Here is a 27,820-nt window from a genome sequence, read left to right on the forward strand (position 1 = left end):
TTGAAAAAGTTCATTTCCCTTTAAAATTTGAAGAATGAACCGTTGCGCTTCAGTCTGACCATGCCGGTTACCAGCTTTGTGTGAATACATAGGTCATGACTGAAAAACAGTCTAGTTACTGCTGCACTTCTGTTAACCTTATTTTGTGTGATGTGCAATTCTTTTGCCTTCTTTATTACAAGAAGGTTTAAGTAGATGGAGGTGTTTAATATTTTCCACAGTATTTTAAACTCTGTTCCACTCTGAGCTCCATTCTCAACATTCCATTCTTCCACTGTTGAAGTCTGAAACAGGTTGGAACCAGACTCTAAGCTTAATCCAAAACCACTCAGTAGGCTAATAGTTCAACTTGCCTTAATTCAAAATGGAGTCAGGCTTTCAGAAAACAAGAAAATCTGCATACTGTCAGCTGTTCTTGAAGATGCAGTGTTTAAAGGCACATGACACTGAAGCATGCTTGTCTTAGCAATACTCATGGGGTACACAGTCTAATATTTTGACTGCTGTTATATAAAGGGGGTGGAGTTTGGCCCATATTTTTACTTCTTCCCAATCTCAGAATTCCTGGTAACCATAAATGGATATCCAAAGGCAAGCAATAAAGAGGGTGAGCTGCAAATGTGCATATAGAAAACACATCTTAAAGAACAGTTATAGGTAAATTTGATTTCTGCTTTAGGATATCCACAATGTTAGTGACTCCAGGCTGTATTCCCCACAAAACCGCCTTGAGTATGGGTAGGGAATCTTCAATAAGAACTACAGAATGATCATCCTGAAAGCAACATAAAGCCTAAGGGTTTCAGGAGTTAAAACATGACAGTGCAGATCTCAGGGGTGAACTTGTGCTGTGAACCATCATTGTGACACAGGCTCTACTAGATTATGATTACAAATATTAGAGCTTTTTCATCCAGTGATAAAGCTCTGAGACATCAAGGTTCCCTAGGATCACTCTGCCACACACGATGAAGTATTTAAAAGTTTTGAGTCCATTAACATCAAATAAAGGCATGTCAGATAAACAAGTGGCGTAGAACTTCACCACAGAAGAGGGAAAGGAATTCTTCTTGTTGCCTGCAGAACTAAAGGGCAAAACATATCAAACTACAGTATGTAATGAAGCGCTAGTCACATTACCTCAAAAAAGGTAATCAACCTAGCTATAAAATAAGTCAAGAATCTGACTGATTCAGCCACACACACATTAATACTTTCTCATATCAGGCTACATACTGCCTGCAATGAGTAGGAAATCTCTACTTCTGACAATCTAGCAGTACTCCTGATAGGGGAGGGATCTGAGGCTTAAATGACAAATCTGATCCAATTTCAAAGCAAAATTTTCAAGAATACTAGCGGTCTCCTCAAGCTCTATGCAGAAAGTCTTCTTATAAGAACTTTATTAGTTACATTTCCATTAGCAGAATCCCCACTGTTACAGGGTGTTGGGGATTTACAGTACAGATGATTCTGGTCAGTAAAAGCAACACAGGAAAAACACTCAGCAGCTTTCCCAGCTAGGAAATAAAAACAAACAAACTAACAGCTTCTCAAATTAATTCCTGACTCATCCAAATTTGAAGAGAAAGATTTACACTTAACTTCCTGCTGGTGTCTAAAGTAAGATGACCAATCTTGTGTTATCTACAAGTTCTTTGAAAATAGCTCTTAAACCATCACTCCTCACTTTAATCTTTTAACTGTGAACAAGCAATCCTGTTTGCTAATGTGTTCAACACTCCTGTCAGTTGATGAACCAATTCCATTTGATCAGTGAGCTCTCATTTTGACTTTTGTTAGTAAATGATATGAAAATACGTGTCACCCCATCATTATTCATATTATGATACAGAACTTAGAGGCAGAGGACTTTGTGAATGTTTTTTTCCCATTCTTAAGTTCCAGAGATATGGAAGTGTAAACTGCCCTCCAGAATGAAGCTTAAGCCTTATATCAGCAGATTACTGGAATGAAGTCCTTAGATGAGGTAAAAGTTCTCTGTCATGGGAGTGGAGATCTTAGGAACTGAAGATCAAACGCACTTAGTCAAAACAGGACCTCCATCCAGGTTTCCTGTTTTTGTCAAGGATCTCATAGACTCGTTCAGAAGAGACTCCTTCTGGAACTTTTAATAACAGGTTTTTTTGTCAAAGTTTTGGACCTTGCACAAATTGTCCATTTTCCCTCTTTAAAACAGAGTAAACAAAAGTCATGAGTGTTAAATCTGAGAAAGTTACCTTCAATGAGAAAGCTACTGGTGGAGGTGACACCCCTGGAGAAGTGAAAAAAAAACCCAACAGAAATCAAATTATAACTCTGGACCTCATGCTTTGTACCCTCAGCTTCGTGTTGAAAGGGACCAAGTATGAGAATGTAGGACTGTTAATTATAAGTGACATGCATGAATACTGATAAACAAAGGAAACTGTCCTTAGACTTGAGTGTATAAATGCACACATGGGCAGACAAACACCTAAGGGAATCAGTATTTCATTTAAAAGTTGTTACTTCTGGATTTATGCTGCTAGGATTTGTAATTCTTTTTGCCACAGCAGGTTTCCAAAAAGAGGTCTGGGCTTTCAATAATGAAGAGCATTTTCCAAGACTCCAGTCAATACATAAGCAGAACAGTAAGTTAGTCTTCACTTAGCTTTGTTCTGAAACTAATCACAGCATACGAGCAGACCTGTATAAAGCTAGATCAGATACATTCAAAACCACAATGAACCGTGTATACGTGGTCTTAGATAGAGCAAAAAGTAACCACAGAATTTGTTTGATCCACATAAACCACAGGACTTTCCTGAATTAATTCAGGAATTAATTCAAATAGGTCGGTAAAAGTATGGAATATCTACTGTAAGAGACATAGTATTTTAGATACGTGTCAAATACTAAACAGGGATTATTTTGAAGTGGTCTATGGCTTAAACTGTTTGAATTTTTTTTTTAACTTTCAAGGGAAATTCTCCCCTTCAGAGTAATAAGAAATATCAAGCTAATTCAACTGTCTGTAACACCACCACTGGGAAGATGTGTAATATTCAACATTTTATCCCATCTTAAAATTGCTTCCTTAAAATCAAAGAAATTCTTCTTTATGGATTTCTGTTCCCTAGTCACAAAGTACAACACAATTCAACAGAACTTGCTTGTTTATATAAAATATATATTTTTAAAGTCAAATAAATTATTGATTATTTGCCACTTACCATCACATACATTATAAATCAATCGAAGAATAAAACTTGTTACAACTGCAGAATCACACCTTTTTCATCCATTATAGATTTTTTTTTTGTCAGTGACAAGAAATATCTTTCCTAAGTTTCTTTGCTGGACTGTAAATAATTACTTGTAAGTTTATAAAGTTAATAACTTTGACAGATTTGAGAAATAATTGCTTCCATGCCATCTTTAGGGGCTTTATAAAATATTCAGAACAATATCCTTCTTATTGAAGTAAAGCTATACACATGTTTAGTATTGTAGAAACCAAAATTGTCATCGCTTAAGTGGAACAGTGTGTGCCAGGATTTTTGGTACATTTAGTGCTACACTGTTGAGTCTGTGCCACTACCTCTCTTGTGTTTCTACAACAATGCTATATAATTCAGTACCTCTGTCTTACTAATACTCTACTTTTCAAATATCTACTTCATTATCTTACATTATTGCTAAAAATGACAATCAAACTCTTATGTGAATTATTCTCTGATGCACATGGAATGAATTTAAAGACTCTAGTTGATCATGTTGACATTAAAATAGGACAAATATGTTGCTTTGGCACAGTAAAGTCAAATCCGGGCCACAAAAGTTTGGATTATGTACAGACAACTCCCCTCTTCACCATTCCTTGGGATGCTATCATTTACACACACTTTACAATATGAAAATACAAACAACAACAACGAAATTGCAAATACATTTACTGAAAATGAAGAATACAAGAAATTAGGCACATCTGAAATCAATAAAAGCAGAGACCAGAACTATTTATTTCATTCAGATGTTGCAGATTTAATGAATTGGAACATAATACTTGACAGTTTGTACAACCAACATCCACACCTCACGTACCTTTAACTCCAGTTTAGATTAAGGCATCTTAAATTCATTTTTTCTACTTTGACCTAAGTTAACTACTGTTTGAGTGTTTTCCTAAAACACTACATTACTCAGCTGCAACAGCATCTGTCATTCTTGGCTTCGAAGCAAACTCTTGTATGAATGTGAGCAATCTTTTTATGCTTCTTTAGAAATGCAGGGTATGTTCAACAACTGTACTATGGATCTATAGGAATCTAAAGCATGTGTTTAAAGGAATTCAATGCATCTCTCAGATCATGATCAAATACAGCATGCAATCTGATTAATAAAATAACAGCATACTGCAGTATTCGGTATTCAAGACAGAAAATAGAACCATAAACTTTGCAGAGAGGAAAGCAATTAAAATATACAGTAGAAGGAGAACTATAACTTGCATATTCATTTATCTTTATGGATTTAAAAGAGAAAAGTCTATTGTTATTGCAAATATTTTTGTCAAGTTTTATACTTTAAATTACAACAACAAAAGTAACAAAGCTTAGTGCTCTGGTACTATTCTCCTATGAACTCCACACCTCTAACATGAACAGCACTTACAATTCCCATTCTTACACTTCTCACTGACTTCAAGTTAGTTTATGCAGCTTCAAAAAAACAGTGGAAGTTGGAATTGTTCAAAAGAATACCAAAGACCGAAATAGATTTAAAAAAAAAAAAGGCAAAAAAAAATTTAAAAAGACAGACCATTTGACATTGAAGTTACTCAAGAACAGAAAAGAAACCTTTCTACAGTACTATTTAAAATATGTTTCTTTCACTCTTTGTGATTGAGAAACCATGTGGCCATTTTTTGCCACTGAGTTTCAATAGTAAAATTGTAAAACTGCGTATATTGTATACATATTTTTGACTGTATTAAAAAGACCTTTTTCTCAAGGCCTTCTCAAAGTTATATTACTTCTTTAAGTGTTATTAGTTCTCCAAGTATTATTATTATTATTAGCATGCAATGAATACGAAATTTCTGAAATTGTAGTGTGAAAAAAGACAAAAATAGCAAAAGGAAGAGGTCTTGAGCACAATTCAGTTGGTAGGACTAGAACTCAGATATTTGTAAAGATCAAGAAAATAATTTATATGCATCAGTGTCGTATGGGCAAAACTATTTTTCATTTGGCACAACCACATTTCAGTTACCTTTTAATTTTGTTTTTCTTATTTTAGGAGATTCTTCTTCAGTATCTTGCCTCAACAGATATCAAACTTAACTTTTATTTTGGAAAATATATAATGGTTCTAATTTTCAAACAAATTTAGTTTAGTATTTCAGAAGACTTTTTAAAAATGATTCATTTACTATTTTAGTATTAATGTGGCCATAACAGAAAATAACTCCTTTCTATTAAAGATAATGGAATTCATATGGAATGTACACACATGCAAGATCAACAATCTTTTTCAGTGATCTTACATTTACATATAAAAATTTATCTGACTTTGTCATTTCATAGGAATGTACTAGTGCACCAATAAATGCTCTATGAGTTTGTAATATGAATCATACATTATAATTTGTACTGCTGGCATCTTGGCAGCAATTTGAATATACAAAGATTTGTTTTGTAGGGTAGTAAGCGGAGTAGAAAGACAAAGGCAAGTAAGTACAAATACTGCTGGAAGTGCAAACATTTTGGAAAAATAAGAAGTACTAATATTGTAAAAGAGAATTTAAGAACTTAAGAAGTGATGCTTAAACATGTCTAATCATTTCACAGATGAGCTATAATACACAGGTAAAGTATGAAAGTGTATCAGGAAAGTGAAAGGTAAACCTATTGTTTGAACTGTAACACAATTTATATCTACTCTCTTCCTTAGACCCAGAGTATATTAAAAAGTTATTTTTACAGATCAAACGTTTTCTGTCTAATAGGACACAGATAGTCCACATAACTAGTAATTAGCAAAACAAATGTGATTAAATCCTACATGTTTCTACAAGACAAAAAACATTAGTCAACATTTTCATAGCAATTAAATCTGGTAGCTGCTAAATAAAATGTACAGAAGAGTTAAAACTTATGCAAGTACAAAACTAGAGAAACCCATGTAATTTGCTTTATGCTTTTTCATAACCAGCTAATACAGAAAAAAAAAATGCCTTGAAAGGTTTGTATGAACTCACAAATGATAAAAACAAGGAACTGATGTACAAGTATTTGCACTTTTCATAAACATTATTTTTCCCCCACGTTTCAGTAATGCAGGTTCACATTGGTTAATATCATACACCAGAGCTACAGTTATAATTTTTGAAACCTCCTTCATTTCTTTTTTTTTAGCAATTCGATATTTCTATGCTATTGACACATCATTGAATACGTGAAGATTTGGAAAAAAAAATTTAAAAAATGTAATCCAGGACTTAGACCAGGGCTGGAAAACTTAAGGTAGTGGCTCTTTTCATCCAGACATTTAGAAGACAGAACAGATTGAGGAAAATGATCTAGTTTAATATTAATTACATGATATCAGGATAACTAAACTGGTAACGTGATCCAGCTATGCAAAAGACATACAGTTCCAGGAATCGCTAAGGTACATCTAGTGGGAACTATGGTATCATACAAGATAGAACAGGAAATTATCTGAAACGTTGTTCAGAATTCCGGTTATCTGTGTTGAAGGAAGGTCAAGATTAAAAGAAATGGTACTTGGATGTTCAAGAGAACAACAAATTTAGCCCATGAGAATTCAAATCAGCTACAACCTAGGAAAATAAAGTCTGACTAAGATTTAAAGTCGGCAAAACCAACAGATATTTAAGGACTAATGCTGGCATCAGAAATCCTTGTTATAAACCAGAAGAAAATAACCTTAGAACAGAAATTAAAGCTCCATCTGAACAGAACAACTAAAACAGCTTCCGCTAGGAATAGCAGAGATCAGAGTTTAATTTATGAAAAGAAGGTTACATGCAATGACAAAGGAATCAATGATCCAAAAGGCTCACTCTCAAAATTATGTTTATAAACCTTATAGGCAACTACTTTATTGCTAATATCCACATTGGTAGGTTTGTTCGTATTTTTTTAATAATGGAAAAAGAAATGCAAAAAGGCAACTACTCTAAAAGTTATATTTTAGTTTACGAGTTGTATTTTAATTGCAGTTTTATAATTTTTTTGAGAATTTGTATAATCTGCTTTTGCTAAAAAAGTCCCCTGAATTTGTTTACTTTTGCTCTTTTGTGGCATTTTGCTTAAGTCATGCATTATATATACCCATATTTATTGCCAATAATTCTGGGCAAATTGACATAACTCCCAGGTAACACCGAAACCTGTTTAAATACTACAGGAGACTGAGAGGGAAAGGATCAAGGTTTTGAATTTCCTGGGCAAATGCTCAAAGCACGTTACAAAAGAGGCAAACTTTGCTGTTACCTCCTCTTCTAACAGTGTTCTGGAGTGAACTCAGTGCTGTTGAACGAGTTAGCCATGATCTAATACAAACAGGCCCTTCAGGGACTTGAACCAAGTTCAAGCACCTCCCTACCAGTATCAAAATAATAAGCACTTAGCTTTTCAAACCAGGAGACTTCCGAGCACGCACAGGGATCTCTACCTAGATGTGCTCCAACTTGGAATGCAGACTGATGTCAAGTGCCTCTGAGGTTAGGTGGTGCTTGAGAACAGGAGGTATTGGTTAAGACTTCAGTGGAATCTAGTCAAGGAAAATCTGCCCTCAGATACCACTATGACAACCTGCTGGAAAGCCATTAGCATGTGCAAAACCTGTACTTCTCAACCATGCGTTACATTTAAATACAGTTATTGTATTTTGTTTAATGCTGCTGTCACATTTAGACCCCAAGAGACTTAGAAACATTTTCTATTATGGAAACAGTATGGTGTATTATCCAATTTTTGTCTGTGTTCTCCCCCCTTTTCTCTAAAAAGACAAATGCAAGCTTCCTCTTGATTTGGATGTGGTATCTCTTCTAAGAGTTACTGTAAAATAGCTAAGATTGAAAATTTTGAAGGGGCGTGGTATCTTCCTACCTTCTGTAGTTTCATTAACCAGATCTAATCCTTTGCATAATTACAACTGTAGACCTACATAATCTCAATGAACTTCTGTCAATCAAAATCTCTTACAAACACAGAAGACAGCAGAGTCCATTAAGAAAAAAAAAAAAAAAGGAGGCTAAACAAAAGCAGCATATAAAGTATATCATACCTCATAAAAAAACCATTGAATTTTATGACCAGCATTTGACAAATGCTTAAAGGATTAAAGATTCCGCACTGGAAGAGGACTCAGTAAGACTGATGGTAAAGCATAAAAGCTCCAAACCCCATGAATTTGTGAAAAGCCTATGTTGAACTCATTTAGCTCAGAAAAGACAGGTGGACTCACCTCACCTAGCTTCAGTTGTTTACAATGTGGGTATCTACATCTGAGCTAGTCATGTAGACTCCCTTATTAAGTCAATGGAAAGAAAGAAGTACTTTATACAGTTTCAACCCAGCACAGGCATTTAGATAAGACTGATGACAGTCACAGTAAAAGCTGTACTGAAATCCATGTTGCATTTACTTTTTTTTCTCAGAAATTAATGTTTGAACTCATCCAAAGTCTAACAGTATATTACATTAAAAAATGCTTTAAAAAGATCACAAAATTCTGAAAGAGTGGTATGAATGAAACCGAGATCTCTGAAAATGGATGTTCAAGGGTTTTCAGTGTTAGAACTGGAAGGAGATGCGCACCTTGTACTGAACAAAATGCATATCAAGTAAGTTACCATCAATAAGATTTACAGTTTCCACCTCTGCAAATAGCTATACAGAACTAACTGGATGGGCAGGATGGAAGAAATGGACTCTGCCACCATCCCCAACACTTCGTTTTCCACTCCCCCAATCCCTTCTCACAACTGTTTTCTTTGCCTGGCTTAGACTACTCTTCCAAAGAGAAAGACTGACAAACTGCACTATATATTCTACACTCAGATGAATCCCACTTAGTAAAGTTTTCATGACTGCTACCTCTTTTGTCTTACCTCTTTTTTTATTCACATTATGCCCTTCCTCACCCCTCGTCTTTTCCCCTTTCCTCTTTTGCCTGTCATCAATCTTCAGCAAGTTTCACAACAACTTAGACTTATTAATTCAAGTTTTAAATGTTTTCCCCATCTTCTGCTCAGTCTAATAAAAAGCTAAACAAATTTTTAAGGGTGGTAATTACAGTAAGAACAACTTACTGATAATGTGGTGTTGCATCGTGGACAACATACAGATGGTTAAAGTTGGAACAGAGGATAATCACAGACTTGCAAAGTTATCCCTACCATGCATATTAAACTGACTAGACAAATGCTGCCAACAATTGGAAAAAATTTAGGGTGGTATCCAAATCCAGACTGCAGAAATGTGTGTCTAAGCATAGGTATCAACATGGGAGCAAACTACCTAAGGTCCCATTATAATAAATGTTCCAGATACCCTGAAGCCAGGACAAGGAAGTTAATATATGAAATATTCTTTAAGTAACAGATAGATGAAAAGAAACCTTCTCACAAATAGAACACTGGTGATTCTGAGTTGGGGTTTTTTGGTCTGGTTTTTGTTTTTCCAGTTGTTTGTTCTTTTAAATCTAAGTAGGCCTGGTCTAACTCCCCCATTTTTGTCTTACTCCACTCCCATCACTCCTAAGTCCCTTTTAATCATACAAACTATTTAGTCTTTTCTAGTATGTGGACTGTAAAGGTAAAATTTTTGGAAACAGATTCAAGGGTGGAATGGTATATACAACCTTAAACAATACCATATTGAAACAGAAATGGCACTATATTTATTCTGAAAAAACTGTAAAATTGTAAAATAAAATAGCATGACATTTTTCAAAATTCGGGTCATATACCTAAAGAAAATTATTACTTGCCTGGCTAAAATACTTCATTTACAACTCTTTGCCTGTAAACCTTAAAGCTTTTTCACTAAAATATTCTCCCTGTTTTACAGGATGGTTAAATCAAAACAAGTTTTAAAAGAAGACCTCTGCAAATGCTTTTAGGCTTATCACAAAGGACACTTCTGCATTCTGAAAAGTCTATTCACAGTCATCATGTTAGTAAAATATTACTTGGAAGCAGTTTCTAAAACTGGATGTAACATTCATTTACATGTATCTGCCAAGTTTTAAAATGTTTTAGAAGCTAAGCTAAAACATGTTGAAAATGACTCATTGTGGTACCAGAATATGTACTGTAGGAAATAAGAACTCATTTACAAGTGGGAGAAATACACTCACACTTCATCTGTGGGAATTCACTACACTTCCCTTCCAGTAAACATTATATTTTAAAATAATCATGGAAAATATGTTTCTTTTAACTGAAGTTTATGAAAAGATTTAGACAGCTGGCATAACAAAAGAAACTTACAAAGATAAACATAAAAACTATCTTTAAAAATAATTCACAAATAATTCTGCCAAAAGATATTGATTTAGCAATAAAAAAAGGTTGCAATTACTTTTGCTTACTCTAATGGATAAACTGAAACTGTTTAATACAGTTGTTCTTTATAAACAGATAACTATTTGAGACAAAGGATAAAAGAAAGATTTGATTATTTTGCAAAGTAAGAAAATGCTGGGTGGAGGGGGTGGGGAGAGCCCTGACAGGCAAACAAATTACCATAAAGTAGCTCTTTTCAAAGTAGCTCTTTTCTAACTTGTAGCATGTCAACTACTTTCTGTTCATTTGCATATTTTAATAACACAAGTACGTTGCAGCAAATGCACTACTTCAAAAAGGGGTTTTTCTTTGAAAAGAGGCATTCATCTGGCACTGAGAAAATACAGCTGAAATGTACTCTATTTATCTACGTGTATAGAATACTTTGAAAAAAGCCCAGAACTTTGAAATAACACAGAAATTAGACCCAGATTTCACAACTTGTGACTGGGAACAGAGTGTCATAAGGGACAAATCTAAAACCAAAAAACCCAGCCCCACTAGCTTCTAAAAGTACACTGCCTGTAAAAACAAAAAATATCCTAGATTAACATGCAACAGACAAAAAGATATAATGTTTCCTCACATGGTTTTACATCTAAAAGTTTTAGAATTAAGGTATCAATCAAGGTTTCACTCCACCTCATTCTGGGCATTTCACAGGGGCATGGGATTTACATCAGTCGCACTGTGCTTGTTCTCTACTGTTTAGAGAAACAGTCTATAGTGAGTACACTCAGAGATTAGAGAGTCAGATAATTGCCTGAAGTGAGGGGCATATGAAGACAAGAGAAGGACCAGGGCTACAAAGTACTTTCATCTCCATTTGTTTCATACCATTTTGCATAACCAAAACTTTCGCCCCTTCCCACAGGGTTTTAAATGGGCCAAATTATTCCCCTCTCTACAACCCACAACAATTCTGTTGATCCCAGCAACGTATCCAAGGTTAAATGGGAACATGTAACTTTTTGAAGCATCTTGAAATTTATAATCTAGATATTTCTGGAAAGGAAAAGGTTAAGATCTTGGAGAAATCAGAGCAAACTCTAAGCAAAATTTCAGAAGGGATGAATCAGTGCACTTCTATATCTGTTTACCCATGGCAACGAACACTTTCCATGAAACAATTAGAATATCCACAAAAACAATTCCAGATGACAAGTTCCACATGAAATCTTAAACTAGATTATATACGTACACATGCAATAGTATTTAAGCTAAAATACCAGCCAACAGTTGAAGCGTTTTGACAATACATCCAGTATTTAAATTTTAGAAGAGATATACAAATAGGCTTGTAAGTGCAAGTATGTACATTTACATTTTACATGTATATTATGAAATCTAACATTTATGAAAAGACTAAAATGACTGACAGATATAAGCATTTTATATAACGCCCAAGCTTCACCTCAAAGGAACCTAGATTATATTTCTAGTACACTTATTTCTAAAACTCTACTGTCCCTTGATAGAAGTTTACTTCCCTTTAAGAGAAAGTTTCTCAAGTTATGCTGCCTCTATTAATATCTATTTTATGGGTGAGATGCTGGCATAAGCTATAGCAATTTTTTGCTTCTGGAATAAGCGGCACACACACACACAATCCCTGCCTTTCTCCATGCTTCATGAAAGGAGTTTGCAACATGGTCAGTGCAACAGCATCTTCAGTCATCAACATTAGTTTCCTTGCAAGCACAAAAACCTGCTAATAAACAGGACTTACAAGAAAGGCTTGGGCAGTGTATGTTCATACGAGCAATATCTTTATGAATCCTGCCTAGTGGGAAGAACTACAGAAGCCCGTTATTGCTTGTAGTAAAGCCCCCTGATTTACTCTTTCGTGTGCAACTCTGTTGGGTTTCTTCAGTTCTCAGGTTCTCTGTCCTTACTGCCTCTCACCACACTCCTCCTACTACAGGATTACAAATCCTCTTACTAATCATCACCAGCTACCATCAGCACCACTCCAGCATATCTACTTTCATGCAGTGCTCCCCTCGGGGGCCCATCCAGAACTTGCTAATGTTCTGTTGGTAACTTTTTTTTTTTTTTAATATGAGTTTACCCTTATATACTCACTGATATAAATAACTCAAAGTAGTATCACTCTCTTGGTGCCTCCACAATTCAAATGTCATGTCACATCTAAGTGCCACTGGCTATATGATGTTCTGTAAAAATGCTGCTAACATGTGACATTACCACCATACAGCTACCCAAGATCAAGGTATTTCTTAGCAAGCTCTTGAACTCCGGTTAACTATGCATTGAACATCAGTTGCACGTTCATTTTGCTGGTTTCACAGAATATTCCTTACAGAGTTACCCAGATAGTCATATAAGAAGACACAATTGTGCCTTTAGATCCTTTAGCTAGAAACACAAACAGCTGTAAAAATTATCTAAATAGCTTTGCACTGAGTAAACTAAAGGACATGGCCTTCCCACTATCCAATATGTGATGCAATACTTCAGTGGTGAAGGCATGTAGTTTCAAAAAAAAAAAAATTTTACTGGTGTCCCTGAATGTAAACAACTCTCTGAACCAACCTTGACAAAGTCTGGGATACATTCTTGAGGAAATCTTATCTAGCAACAAGACCATACAAAAGGGAAGTCAGCCCTCCAACCCTGGTCTTCCCATTCTCTCCTCGCCGAGGCACCGGTCACCAGACAAGACAACCTCATGGAGAGACAAAGCAGCACACAGGCTGCCAAGGACTCGCATGGTTGTTTCATCAGTTGTGAACGGTGGTTTCTTCAGCTGTGAGCACTACATGTAAATATATTATCCCTCTCTCTTGGGAAAGCTTCGATGTGATTAATTAGGCATATTCAATGCTGGACGCCCTAATGCCAAAGGCAAACAGCTCCCTGTGGTTTAGGACCTGACAGTACCTTGGCTCAATGATGTTCACTGTTTTGGTAGTGTGTTCATGAACACAATATGATGGTCCTTCATTTACTCATGGTCCTTCCTTTATTCGTTTACAAACAGACCAGCTACCCTCAATTCCAGAACAACATGCTACCGTTTTCCTTATTACTTGCATGAAACAGGTACCACCACTGTGCGAGTGAGCACTAGGCTGAGAGCAGCAGAGTTGGGCTTCCAGTTATAACTAACATCTTCTCAACACTTCGAATACGATTCTGTAGAGGATAAGCTCTGACCAAAACACAGCCCAAAGCTTGCTCTCATAAATGTAAGTCTTCATAACTAATATTTCAGAGTCTCCCATGGGTTTACTGTGAGGTCCACTAGGTTGCAAAGTTGTAACTTCCTTCTCAAGCCACATAAGCACCTATTTGGACAGACTGTTCTTCAACAGATAGTTACCACATCCTTTTCCAGAGGGTAATCAGAATCTAGCCATAGATTCAGAATCTAATTCCAGAAGAAAATTACAATTAAAAGAAAACTTTTATAGTTTTATTAGGCTGAAATATACTACATAATATTACATAAATAGTCATCATTTGAGTATCAAAATGTTTGTAGAGTCATACAGAAAATACAATTTTCCTGCTTTGAAGAATTTGGCTTTTGAATAGGCATTATAATGTACAGTCTTGGTAGACATATGCATCTAACAACCACTGCATGCATTTACCGTCATATTGTTATTTGTGACTTGTTTTTCTTCCATATTTTAAAAACCATGTACTTGGAGTTTCCTGTAAACAGGTTCTTTTCTCATCTGCCATCGAAGTGTTAATGTTTTGGGCTACCTAAAGCTGCCAGGAGCTTTGCACACAATTTAATCCTTAAAGCTCAGATCATTAGAAACATTCCAGAAATAAAGATTATTTGCATAGATAACCTGATATATGTAACATTATTTTAAAAGAATAAAAATAAAATCACACTAACTTCACACTCAGATAAATGCTTTCATTTATATCTTCTTGTTACATCCAACCTAGACTTTTCAATGGGACACAAAGCACATGCAGTAAACAGGCTGAGAAGTTTCCCAGTGTTTCATAGCTTCTGTTCTGTTCTACGTAGAATAGCTGTACATAATATAGCTGTATTGTAACAGACGAAAGGTCCATGTAGCCTGATAATCCTGTCTCCAGCTGTGGCCAAAAGTGTGTGTTTTGAGAAATGCAAGAAAAACTTCTGCATAGATTGTATTTCTCCCTAATCCTCTGTCACTAGTGTTCTACTATTTCTAGTTCAAGGATTTCCCGAATGGGATGTTGTTTCTCCTTGGTAAGTAATTCTCAAATTTATCTCTGAGCTTTTTCAGTCTCCTTTTGAACCCATATAAACTTTTAGCACCCAAAACATAATTCAGTAATGAATTCCAAAGGACCCCATTTGCTTATCCTGTCAGTGCTCATCACTAATGAGATGCTGAGTGCAGCGAATCACAAAAATGTGTGTATACATGAGGGATGATAACAATCATAGCAAAATCATGGTCTACAGTGGAAGTTTCTACCCTGTGATTCAAGAAATATACGAAGTCTAAGCAGCAGCACCCTTAAATGCCTCTTTGAAGGAATTTATAACTGCTTTCAAAGTTGTTCTCAAAGGACAGGAATACATTTTCAACCTTTCCATGCCAACAAAAAACCTACAGACTTAAAAGAATAAAAAATTTCTTAGGTATTCAGCATAATAGTCATCACAAAATTTTAATGTTTTGTTTTTACTAATCTTAATGTTTTAAGATTAAGGCATTTTGTCTAGCAGGAAATGAACAGGTAAAACAAGAATGTCAAGGCCAGAGGAAAATATTTATCGATATGAGGATATGTTCATATTACAACCTTCCCAAAGCACCCTTAAGAGGCTAACAGTATTCTGTGAGAATTAGTTCTTAGGAGCTGTGGCAAGAGGAACTGAAATAAAAAGATTTCTAGAGCTATAAATATAATCATCGAACATTCCTTGCACAGTAAGAGAACAAACTTCAAAGCCTGTGTTCCAGATGTAATGAAGCTCAGAAAGGTCAGCCATCAACCTCACTTATCATTCCTACGAGTCCTGACATCGATAATTCAAGACATCAAGACAGTTACAGTTACGAGGCGACTGGTTACAGGGCTTAAAGCATTCGTTCTGGAAGAACGCTATCGTAGCTAAGAATGCAAAATTTGGAGATCCTTATTAGGGAACAACCAAAGACAACCAGGCATGCCCTAGCAAGTGTGCAGTCTTCCTAACACTACTACTCATCTGTTTGATGAAATCAGATAATTAGCTTTTCTCCTTCTGTTTATTAAAATGCATTCCAGTTATAGCGCAATCTGAAGTAGGCTTTGAGATACGTCAGACTTCTTCTTATGTAGAATCATCACTGAAAGACAATCGCTCATTAGAGAGCAGCTTAAAATCATCCATTAAGATGTAAACTCCAAATAAACATATCCTCAGAAGAAAAGAGGAAAAGAGTAGGAGCCCTGCTAGTCATTTCAGTAGAAATACAGCATGCACACAAATGTTTTTGTTATGGATTTCAGTACTTTTTCTACAGCTTGGAAACAAACTAGACCCAGTCACCTGGGAAATGGGCTTTTTCTCTGCTGCTTCATAATACTATTGCTCATGGTCCTTTCACTGCCTTCTTTGCGTTGATTCTGGATTTCCATAACATCCACCTTTTCCCTTTTAGCCGCACCTTGTACTTAACTTTCTCATCAGGAGAACACAATGAAGATAGTTCTTACGGGAAATGTGTAGTAGTTACACTGGCTAGGGCTGAAATCTGGACAAGGTCTAAAAATGATAGTGAAGGGCTCGGCTTTATTCTGAAACAAATATTAAAGTTATGAAAATTACATGTACACATCATACTATAGAAGTCAAAATTAATACAGCAGCAGCAAATGATTATTACCAAAAAAAGCATTTTAGAAAACACTAAAGAAGTTAATCGAAACTGAAGATTTAAAGGGGTAATAATTTTCAAGACCTACACAGGTCTTCAAGGGCTCACAAAACTATTCGTATACAAAAGTAGAAGCCATGTCTAGGAACTAAAAGGCTATGGCAGTAGTTTTTATATACGGTCACAGCAGCTTTGGCAAGGAAATATTTTGGCCAGAAGTTTCCAGCATGGATATTTTTTAAATTAATTATTTAAATCCTCATTTTACACAAATACTCTTGAAGAGATAATAGGTCCTCATTTAAATATTAGCAATAAGTCCAGCACACAAATACATTGACTCAATCATTTTAAGATTAGAATCCTGTAATTGCAGTTAGCAACATCTGGATTATAAAAACATGTTAATAGAAGGGGCAAATAATTAATTTTAATGTTTCTATTAACAATTAATATATAATGTAATAAATTCTAATCTAATAATGAGATTCCTGCATACACAGCAGAGATTCTAAATGCAAAGTAGAACATTTATTTATTCGGTAAATGTATCCAATTATCTTCTAGTCTAAAATGGTCCTCTAGGCTTGTCTGCAATTAATAAGATACAGGAATCTTAATCTAATTTAAACACCCATTTTATGAACAGGATTAGTCACCTCTTTCCATCACCTACAAAGTTTAAGACAGATGACTACAATCAGATAGCATTAATCTCACCTCCAAATGAATTCTAAAAAATACTACAGTTACGAAGAACAAAGAAAATAAGGGGGAAAAAAAATTCAGATTATAAAGATCAATGCATAGACTAACAGAAGTCTCCAAAATGTATACACACAAGCTTGCAACTGACTGGAAAGAAAAGCATTAAATAGGTAAACACACACATACAGAGAACTTTTTGCATACTTTTTTAACCTATGAAGCACAGACAAGTGCTATCAAGAAATGTAAACGACTTTTATTCTGTTTTGCTTTTTATTTGAGAAAGGCATTTCTAAATAAAAATATTAGATATGTCTAAACGTAGATACATCTAAAAAAGATTCAGATACATCTAAAGGTATTTCTATCTATAGCAGATTTTCCATTACATATCTAACAGTTTTAAATATCTAAGCTATATACACCAATCCAGAAATGTTTAACTAATAATCCAAAATCCTTTGAAACCTTTACAGAACAAATCTAAGACTCCAAACTTGTTTTTTTTTTGTAGCCATCATCCTCATTTTACTCAAGACAACTATAAAAATATAATTTAAAAATGTTCTTTCAGCATCTGTACATATTCAAACAATAAGGAAAAAAAAGTACATACTTAAAAATATCCTATTACCTCATAGACAGAGGCAGGAATTTAAATGTCCCCAAACTGAGGTTTTTTATAAATACTGCCCACTGCAAAGCTGAAGGAACAGTATTGCCATTACGCAATTTTCTTGAATATTATTTTTCTGTTTACTGCATAGCTACTTTGTTTCTATTCCTTTTTCTACATTTTTCATTTTATCATTACAAAGACGAAAAAAGAAAAATCACCAGAGTACACCATGTGAGCAGCAATCAACTGTAAAAGAGTACAGATTAATTTTTTTATTGTCACTAAGAAAAATAAGATTTTTGTAAAAATCACACATTTCCTTTGCGTTCCCAGTAATTCTGGAATTTTTAAACCAGTTTCCACTGATAGAGCTGAGCTGTACAGTCCTGGAAATTAGACTCCTTCAGCTTTAAAGGAAGTGAACGATCAAAGGCAAGAGCTGACTGTTGCAGGCATTCCCTGAGGTGACCTTGGAGTCCACTTTGAGCAAAGGAACCATTTCAGTTTGACGTTTTGCCTTATATGAAATCAGACTCTTTAATCGGTAGGAAAAAAGCAATAAGAAACCAGGATGCATTTGTTCTATTTTTGGGGGTTGTTTTGTTGGCTTGGATTTTTTTTGGCAAGGAGAAGTGGGTAACAGATTAACAGTCAATAGTTTGAAAGTAACACTCTGGGAATATTGAAGAGAAGGAAAAGTTGGAACCAATTTAGTATCTACATTTTTCTGTCGTAGTAGATGACGATAGAATTGCTCTCCTCATTCAACCCTGAGACGCTTTCGATTGAGGTAATATAGCTTTAAAATTACATAAACATTTTAGTCACATTACCAGCAGTTTAAAACAAATTGAAAATGTTTCCATTCAGTCATAACTTCTTTAGGACACGTGTGACATTAATCACAGTTTAATCCAAAATATGAAATCGGTTGAGTTTTTTTTCATTATCACAGGTAAAGGAAAAGTGGATTCTCACACAGAATTTACAGCCGTATAATACCAGAGAGAGCAACAAAACTTACATCCTGACATCATAGTGACCTATTCTGAGGTTGAAACAGCAAATTCTTTCTCAATATAAATCATATTCGTTTCATGAATATTATCACTTCAGTATTTTCTTGGCATTTGTAAACAGCTGTTTACAAAAAAAGCTATCACAAACATCACTAAGAAAAATGAAAATAACTGCATTTGACTAGAAAATTGGGTATTAGCTACACTTCTGATCACAAGATTTGCCAGGGGCTTTATTTAACTACCAGTCAGGCCAGTCAACATTCCACATACTTCTGAAGCTTTCAAACATGTTTGTTTATACAGATTATGATATCAGTGGTAACTACGATGAGTCACCTTGTTTTCACTAAAGTAGAACGAGTTGTTATAATGACTTAAATAGAGAACTGGACAACACAGGTATTCCTTTTTTATCTTAGGCAGTTTTGGTGATATTAGAAATTGTATTTGTTCCACAGAACTGCCACATGTCAGTCCACAGTAAATTCAGAACTTGGGTCATGCCAGTTTGTTACTTTGCAGTTCATTTAGGTAGATGACTTGGACTGTGGAAAAAGTCGCGGTCTTGCCACCTGTACCATGGTTAGAAAAGAGGTAGTTTTAAGGAGAGACACCTACATCTTAAAGAAGGGAAGTATGGGGTTTCCGTTTTCCCAAGCAGAAGTTTTTTCTCTGAAAAGGATTATCTTCTGAGGAATAATCGACTTCTTTGAACTCCAAAAAACAGTATTAATCAACTTATTAACTTATTTAAATTGAGGAAAGGAGAGTTTTACTTATGTGGAAAGCTTATAGGTAGAAAATGCTACAGGAGGAAAGAAGCATGAGTGTATCAAACAAGGTAACAACAGATAGCGTATTGCTAACTTTCTTTTTTCCCCCTCTAAAGCTCCAAAATCTTCCTATGTTTCTGGTTGCAGGGCAACTTCCCTCCTCAAACAAATCCACAATATGAAAAAATGATAAGATTTTATGAGTAGGAATACAGCAGAATAGAAAAAGATTTTCTTCATGGTTAACATTAAAAGACGTTAAGAATTATAAAGTTGATCTTTTCATTAAAAACAAGAAAGTGTGCATACTCAAATTATTATCATACTCCAGACCTACCTTCCAGAAGAGCTTCCAGTTTGATATGAACTCCCCACATGTAATAGTAAGTTTTATCACAGTGAAAGGCAGGAGTCTCATCAGAAAGAAACACATTGTTGACTCACATTAGGATTTTATTTTAACTCAAGAGATCAGTCTTGAACCAAGCTTCCTGGTTGTCCTCAGTTAACCAGCTTTGATTTCCACATTTTGATTTGCATGGTGGAGCCATCACCTCAGAGTTTGCTAACTTAACTCATTTTTGAGAATCCAAGAACACCTACGACGCACTCTAAACACTAAAAGGCATTGAGCACCCTTGGGCCCATTGAGCCCAAACTAGAATTAATCTGAACTCAAACGTCTTAAAATCAGCGTGGCTATCATGTCCTCTGACTCATTTACTCCAGAACTACCCCTATTGTTCCACTGCCCCTATTGTTAGCACTGACATTTTTTTCAGTCCTTTGTGGCTATGCTGGGGGAGCAATATTGCCACTAGAATTTAGGAGTTACACATTAAAATTAAAAGCTTCAATTACTTTGTGCCTATGCTTAAGCTAACAACATTTTAACAGATTACTACTTATAATTAAAAACAATTCCAAGCAAAACCAGCTCACGTCAAGTACTTTCTTTGAGTAGATGACTAGGTGGCACAGTTGGTTAATGAACTGACCTTTTCATTTGAGAAAAAAGGAGTTGATTAAACAATGAATCAAGTCCAAAATTAAGGACACATGACAAACCCTGAATACCTTTGATTACTGTCCATAGTTTTAAATTACCTCATAACTTACCATAGCTAATATTCTAAATTTACAAAAAGTAATAACAAGGTGCTACAGAGCAGGATAGTGAGACTGCTTGTAAACAGGCAGAAAAATCAACCATGGTTTCCTTCTCCATATGAACAGAATTGTATGTTTGTATAGACACTATTTTTTATACATGAAAGACTGAGAAGAGACAGCAGTAAAAAGAGAAGCATGTAACAAGCATAACTGTTCATGACTACTGCTCTCTATCCACACTTTACAAAAACTATTAATTGAAGTCATCATACAAGATCATTTTCTACTTGCAATTAGATTAAAAAACCCAGCAGAACAGGTTCAGAGTTTGACCACTGCTAATATAAAATATGAAATCCACATTTTTGGTGAGAGATGCATAATTATGTTAGCTTGTCTTTACAAGATTGTAGGATAAGAATCAAACTTTCATATTGTTTCTGCACTCCTAACAGAAAAAAAATACCACTAGAATTAAATCTGTAATTTCATTTAAAAAAAAGTTTGTAATTCAATTTATTCTTTATAAGCAGAAAGGCAAAGCAGTCATTCCTCCTACCTAAAACTGCTTAGATATATAGTTATAGCTTTAGATGTCTTTATTTGCATGTTAAAAGATACTTACTGTTCTAAGAGCTGATCATATTTTCTTAAAGCATCCTTTTCAGCAATAATCGCTCTTTCTTTTTCAGCGACAGCATTATCTCTTGCTTCCCTCAAATTTCTGAAGGAAACAAAAATCATTATGTCAAGAATCTGTTAGAAAAAAAACCTGTTTTGCTTCATGAATTACTACTGACTGATCTTAACTTCAATACCACTTCCTTGAATTCTCATAGAATGATAGAGGGGTCTGTCTACCTATGGGCCTATTCATTACAGAGGCTTTACTTCAGATTGTTACACTTTCATACATACCAGTAAAGTTTCCTGTTCTGAAATTCTAAAACCAATGACCAAATCACTTGTTTATATGTACAAATATATGAATAATTCTAGAATACTAGAACTACATATTACGTATGTTTTGTAGGAATTAAATAAATTCCAATAATATGGCTTGGTATTTCACTAGTAACTAGGGGAATGCTATCTTCCTAGCTGAGATGATTCACAACTTCTATGATAGAGCAGGAGAAGATTAGCTAGGCATTAAAATCCTACTTCCACATACAACTACTTCGCTAGTTAGTCGGATATATAGGTTATTGCATATCATTGATGTCTCCTGGCTTCTATTACTGGCAGCATTTTTGATCTGCACAGAACCATAAAATAACACAAACATTTTGTTGCAGACATTCTACACCTTTTCAATTTTTTATCAAAGATTCAGTCAAGACTTGCAAACGACCTCATTATTATTTCACTGACACATAATCACAGAATGTTAGGGATTGGAAGGGACCTCGAAAGATCATCTAGTCCAATCCCCCTGCCAGAGCAGGAACACCTAGATGAGGTTACAAAAGAGAATAGTATGATATGAAGAATAATACACGTAGTATTTGTGTTAAAAATTTATATAGGTATTAATAGTCTGTTAATCTGTAGTCTGCCTGTAGCACACCACTGCAATACACTGTACTAAGTGGAAGTACTGCTTGGATAGTGCTTATAATCTTTACTGTAATTATTTACTGCAATACAGTAACAGTCAAATCGCAGAGCAAATAGTGGTTGTTGAAGACCAGACACCTACGTTATGACCTTTTTTTAGGATTTTACTTTATTCCTGGTTGGCTCTTGAGACTTGAACACTCACCAGCATTTGGAATATATTAGGTGATCTTAGAGACCCCTTTCAATTTCAGTTCATCTAAAAGGAATCCTGTTCATGTGCTACAAATGTGAGCAAAATATCGCAAATTCAAGCACACTGTGAGGCAAGCAAAAACATGGCAAGCAGCAATGACCAGGGGGTTTTACTTCAAAATCAAGTGTTTCGCCTGAACTGTTAATGTAAATGCAACCAAGCTCTTTCCACTGAAGTTGTTTCTTTCTCCCTTCCCCAGAGGAACAAACTTTTCAAATTAAAGCAAAGCGAAATTATAGTCTCAGGCAAATTTTGAAGAAAAAGTCAAGATACAGAGGTAACGGGAAAATTATTAAGCCCATGTTAATGTTATCCTAGGTCATTTTAGTCAGAATAAAGGTATATATTTTTGGGGTGAAAGACCTTTCTAGACTAAGGAAAGGTTACCAATGGTACTTCTCTGAACTCTGAGTAATTAATATGAATAAAAAATAGTTACTTATGAATAATCAACATCAGAATTAGGTAACAGTTAACTGGCTACGAGAGAAAGATAAAAAAAAATTTCTTTAAAAATTAAGTTACTCTTCAGAGTAGATTCTTTAAAACTGACTCATACCAAAAGATAAGAATATGGCAATTAATAGTGTTAACAGCACTAACATCAAGCATATTGTCTCGACACCTAGTCTGAGAGTAGGAGTGCAATGTTGTACCCTTAAGACTGGTGTAACAGAAGTGGGATAAAAATGAAATGGTAGGAGATACACAGCGACTCAGTCAGATAATAAACTATTTTGCTAAACTGAAGAGCCAATCAGTTGAAAATGCAATAGAAAGAAAACAAACACAAGTGAGGTACTCCTCAACCAACAAGACGACAATCGCAGATTTGATGTAACTTCAGTTGAAATTATTTTCAACAGAACTAGGAAACACACTAGGCTGTGTGACTGCAGTTTTAAAAGAGGTAAAGCACCTATCTGCTGGCTGCACATACAGGCCATACAGACCATCAGGCATCTAGCAAGCCTACCATACACAAGCAAAAGTACCCTTCTAAAGTGGGACAGAAACACTACCTACAGATTCATGAACAGGTAGGGGGAAAAAAAGGTGGGATGAGGGCAGGGGAGGGGAATCAGAAGCACAAAGGCATCCATATCAGCTTTTGAAATAAACCTCTTAGCAACTGCAATTATTGCACATCAGTTCACATCCCTAAACTACTCCAGAGTGCACACACTGGATTCCAGTTCGTTTGAACCAAGTTGGAAGATGTGCTCAGGGAGAGCACCTAACATGCTCAAAACTAAGAAATTGTGTTTGATCTATGGGAACAGACTACAGCTAATCCAAAGTCAAACCTCCTGCAGACAACCAACCAAACAAAACTGATCCCTAATAAATTAAGAATGAAAGTATCACCTTTTCACTGGTTCTGCCCCATTTGAGCTTCTTGAACTGACTCATCTAAGTGTAAAATAAGTGCCAATAAATTCAAGGGAAACATCATGCCCATCAGGCTCGGCAAAGTGCTAAGGAGTAAGAACAATCAAATATTAAATCAGCTTAGCTGTAATACCCTTTCATGCTTTGAGCCTGAAGATGAAACCAGCATCTTCACTTTATTTTCAGTCACAGGCAGCATCTCTTCACATCACAAGTTCATTGCAAACCGCTTTGCTCACAATTTGGGGTTCCATTTGTCTCATTATTGAGAGGCACCTCAGACTGGAAAGCACTGTCTTCTGGTGCAATTTTTTAGTATTTTACAGAAAGAGCATATGCTATTTTTTTTCAAAATATGAAGTAAAATCTAAGGGATTTACATTTCAGAAGTAATTTTTTCAAAATGAGGAACAAAACTTTTGTAAATTAGTTCCAGATACAAATGAAATACCTATCAGTAGCGTTCTCAATGATACACAGACTCTTGTCAAATCTCCATGAACAGTGGAGGTTTAAACTCATACTTTGTAATTCCAAATAGATTTGCATACAGGAAGTGGTGTGTATGTATGTATGTGTGTGTATATATTTTACTGACACTTGCAAAACTACACAACAATGTAATTTTTTTTAATTAGAACCTTTCAGTTGACTGGAAGACAGACAGCAAGAGTCATGTTCTTTTTTCACTCTTCCAAGCAGCAACAAAACGACCTATTAGAGGAACAGATGCTGATGCCACAAATATCTTTTTACTACAGTCATTTCTTTCTCCACACAAGACACTTTCAGGACATCTACAATGAAGTCATAATGAATTATTAAGCACTCCTGCTATTTTAAATGAATAAAAGGGGCAAAAAACAAGCTCAAAGAGAAATCTAGTGTCAGAAATCCAAATCTTTAGATCCCTAAAGGCTTATGTATGTGCCTAACTCTGCATATAATTCCATGGAACTGAACAAGATGACACACAAGACCAGGATCTTCTTCAAGAAAGAATTTTATACTAATTTGTGGGAAATCAATGCTTTTTTGAATCATAATGCTGTAAACAATCTCAAATTGATTTACTTTACAAAGACTTAAGTCTTATTGGTTTCCCTCATTTTTTCTACTTTCTGCATCAACACCTTCTCTCCTGGTTTCCTGGCACAGTTTCAAGATCACCCATATAGGTAAACCAACACATTTTGTATTAATTAACTAGCACTATATAGCTGAACAAACTTCAAACCACTAATGTTTATACAGAACATGAATTTTAATAATACTGTTAACTGACAATGTTGGATGTCCATCATTTAATAATATAACACCATATATTTACTGTACAAGTAAAATTCCATTTTAGTTTTTACATGATTCTTATCAGTTTAATAATTGAACTAAAATTCTCACATTTTGATGACCTCTCAAAGAGCCAGTCAGTTAGGATTGTATCTAAGCAAAAAACTGTACTCAGTTGGTTTTGTCTGAATTAGGTTGTTGCCTGCATGTTATCTACCTGTTTTCACGCTCATACATCTCTTTTGAAGTGCCTCGTAGTTGCTCAATTTCTTGATTTGTTTTCAACCTTATTTGTTCCAACTCTTCATGCAGTCTCTTTTCATATTCTGTTTTATAGTGGTCTCTGTAAATAAACAAATACACAACATGGGAATTTAAAATTAATTGCGCTGGCCAAAATATCAAAACTTCAGGTAGAGCTGTAAAAGTACGGCACAGCACTTCTTTATTTTAGATTTTATTTTAATTCTTACACATTTTCCTCCCAAGATGCTTGAAATACTTATTAGCCTGTGTTGTTATGCAAATTGAGTGAAAATCAGGAATAAATAATATCTAGTTGGGAATAAATAAAAGCTTTCTGCACACTGTTTTATTTTTTAAAGTAATTTGACATTGATTAGTCAAGCAACATTATGCTTAACATTATTCCAGAAATTCTTTGTCAGCCTCTACATGAGAGTTTATATTAATTAACCACATTAAAAAAAAAAATAATTAATTCCCCACTTTCCAAAGTCTTCTAGCTTCTTCATCACTGGGTAAGACTTGATTAACTTGCTAACTTGCAATACTGCCATGCTACTACAAGACTTTGTTGTGTGTTATTGGCACCTCATATGGGGAAAAAACATCACGAGAAACATGGAAGATTACATACTGTGGAGATTTACAAGTCAAAAATCCCCAAGATTTTGGAATTAATTCTGTCAATGTGATATATAAATTAATTTAAATGCACACTTAAGTTTTTAAGCAGCAGATATAAAAAAAAAATCCAGGATAAAATAATTTCATTTCAGAGTAATATTGACATATTTTTATAACTTTGGAAGCCCACGACAGACTGCAAGGAATCCCATGAAGAATTTCTCCTACAAAACTACAAAAAAAGGTTTATGTTGTAAGTACTTAACCACTAAGGAATGTTAACATTTTATAGCATCTAGTTAACGTTCACAAATAGTCAACCAGCAAAGAAGCAACTGGTAGAAATTACTGGTTTGGAAATAAAAACATATTTAGAAAGAAATGAGCATTTACAACTATAAAAGGTTTCAGATTTCTTCTGATTTCCAGTTGTGTGATAGTCCATAATTTTTAGAAATCAGCACCTGAGCCAGCCAAATCTCCTTCATATTAATTAAAAGCCCCAAAATGTTTAAATGTCAGAATGCTTGCTGTCCAGGTATTCCTGTTTTCTTTTTATTGAGACACTGAATTTTAGCAAATCCTTCACGGCAAAAGTAAATTTATCTCCTCTCCTTCCTCAATTGTACCACATTACAGCAAAATAATTTATGAAGATCTTTGGTACAATGAAGAGGTCTATAATTAAAAAAACAAATCAAAACTCTCACACACACCAAAAAAACCTAAAACCAAACCAAACACCCCAAAAAATCCCACACTGCACTGGAATACAAGAATACTGGAATACTGGAATACTATTAGAATCTTTGTGTTCTTTATGTATTATATGGCTCAATATGTAGAAAGAAAAATAAGACTGCTGAAGATCAGGAGCTCAGGATACAATTCTTATGTGCAGAATCAATGACTTAGACAATAAGCTATTACCATTACTACTTGCCAGAAAGAAATTTGTCGTGGCAGAAATTATACCTTCCATTGGATGACAAGACTGCTAAAAGTCAGGAAAGGTCACTGAAAAAAATTAGAAGAATCTGGAAAAGTCTAGAATACCCACCATGATGTCACCAGACGACAGTTCAAAGTGATGCTTATCTTTAAGATGACTAAAATAAACAAATGGTATAGTAAAGGGCATCTTCTGAGTATATAACTTGTCTGACCTGACAATGCCTTTTAATAAACACCGAGTTGCTGCTGAAGGAAAGGACCATAATTTGAGGTTTTTATTCCTGACATGCTGTTACAGTAGTAATCAAAAAAGTTTTTGCCTTATCAAGTTGTTTTGTGTTCCTCAGGCTGCAGGCTTCAACGAGCTTCTTCCTAGGTCTATTATTCATAAGGCTTTACACTGTAAATAAACTAAACGTGATCTGAGCATCTCAGTACAACTATGGATTGTATTTGAAGATTAAATATCTAAAAGCAAATCTTTTGTGGTGGTCTGTCCATATAGATTCCCAAGAGCTGTAGCTATGAGCTGCTGCCATTCATCTTGCCACAATCTCAACCTAATTTGAAGTGTGTCTTTTTTAAAATTTGGTAGGTCAATCCCTCAATTTCCTAAAGCCTGTAATTTTCTAACTATAGCACCCCAATGCCAGCAGTGCTGACAGTGACCAGAAGGTGAATTATTCTTTATTCCTAAAAATAGATACTTGGGTTTATTTTCATTATCTTCATTCCTGAACTACAGCAACCATAAGATGTGAAGCGAGGTTTACAAAGCCTCAAATTCTTCAACAGGTAGCAAACAGAAGCTTATTAGCCAAGCTGATGT

The 27,820-nt window shown here is 34.9% G+C and overlaps 1 protein-coding gene across 1 annotated transcript in view; it reads right to left on the minus strand.

Moving 5' to 3' along the window:
- Nucleotides 1-27,820, minus strand: part of PIBF1 (progesterone immunomodulatory binding factor 1) — a 117,553-nt gene that overhangs the window by 61,093 nt on the left and 28,640 nt on the right. Inside the window, exons 9-10 of the mRNA XM_065643125.1 lie at nucleotides 25,385-25,510; nucleotides 21,295-21,393 (exon numbers count right to left, since the gene is read on the minus strand). Of these exons, the coding sequence (XP_065499197.1) occupies nucleotides 21,295-21,393; nucleotides 25,385-25,510 (225 nt within the window). The remainder of the gene's footprint in view (nucleotides 1-21,294; nucleotides 21,394-25,384; nucleotides 25,511-27,820) is intronic.

This window comes from Caloenas nicobarica, chromosome 1 (genome assembly GCF_036013445.1).
Source record: "Caloenas nicobarica isolate bCalNic1 chromosome 1, bCalNic1.hap1, whole genome shotgun sequence".
NCBI lineage: Eukaryota > Metazoa > Chordata > Aves > Columbiformes > Columbidae > Caloenas > Caloenas nicobarica.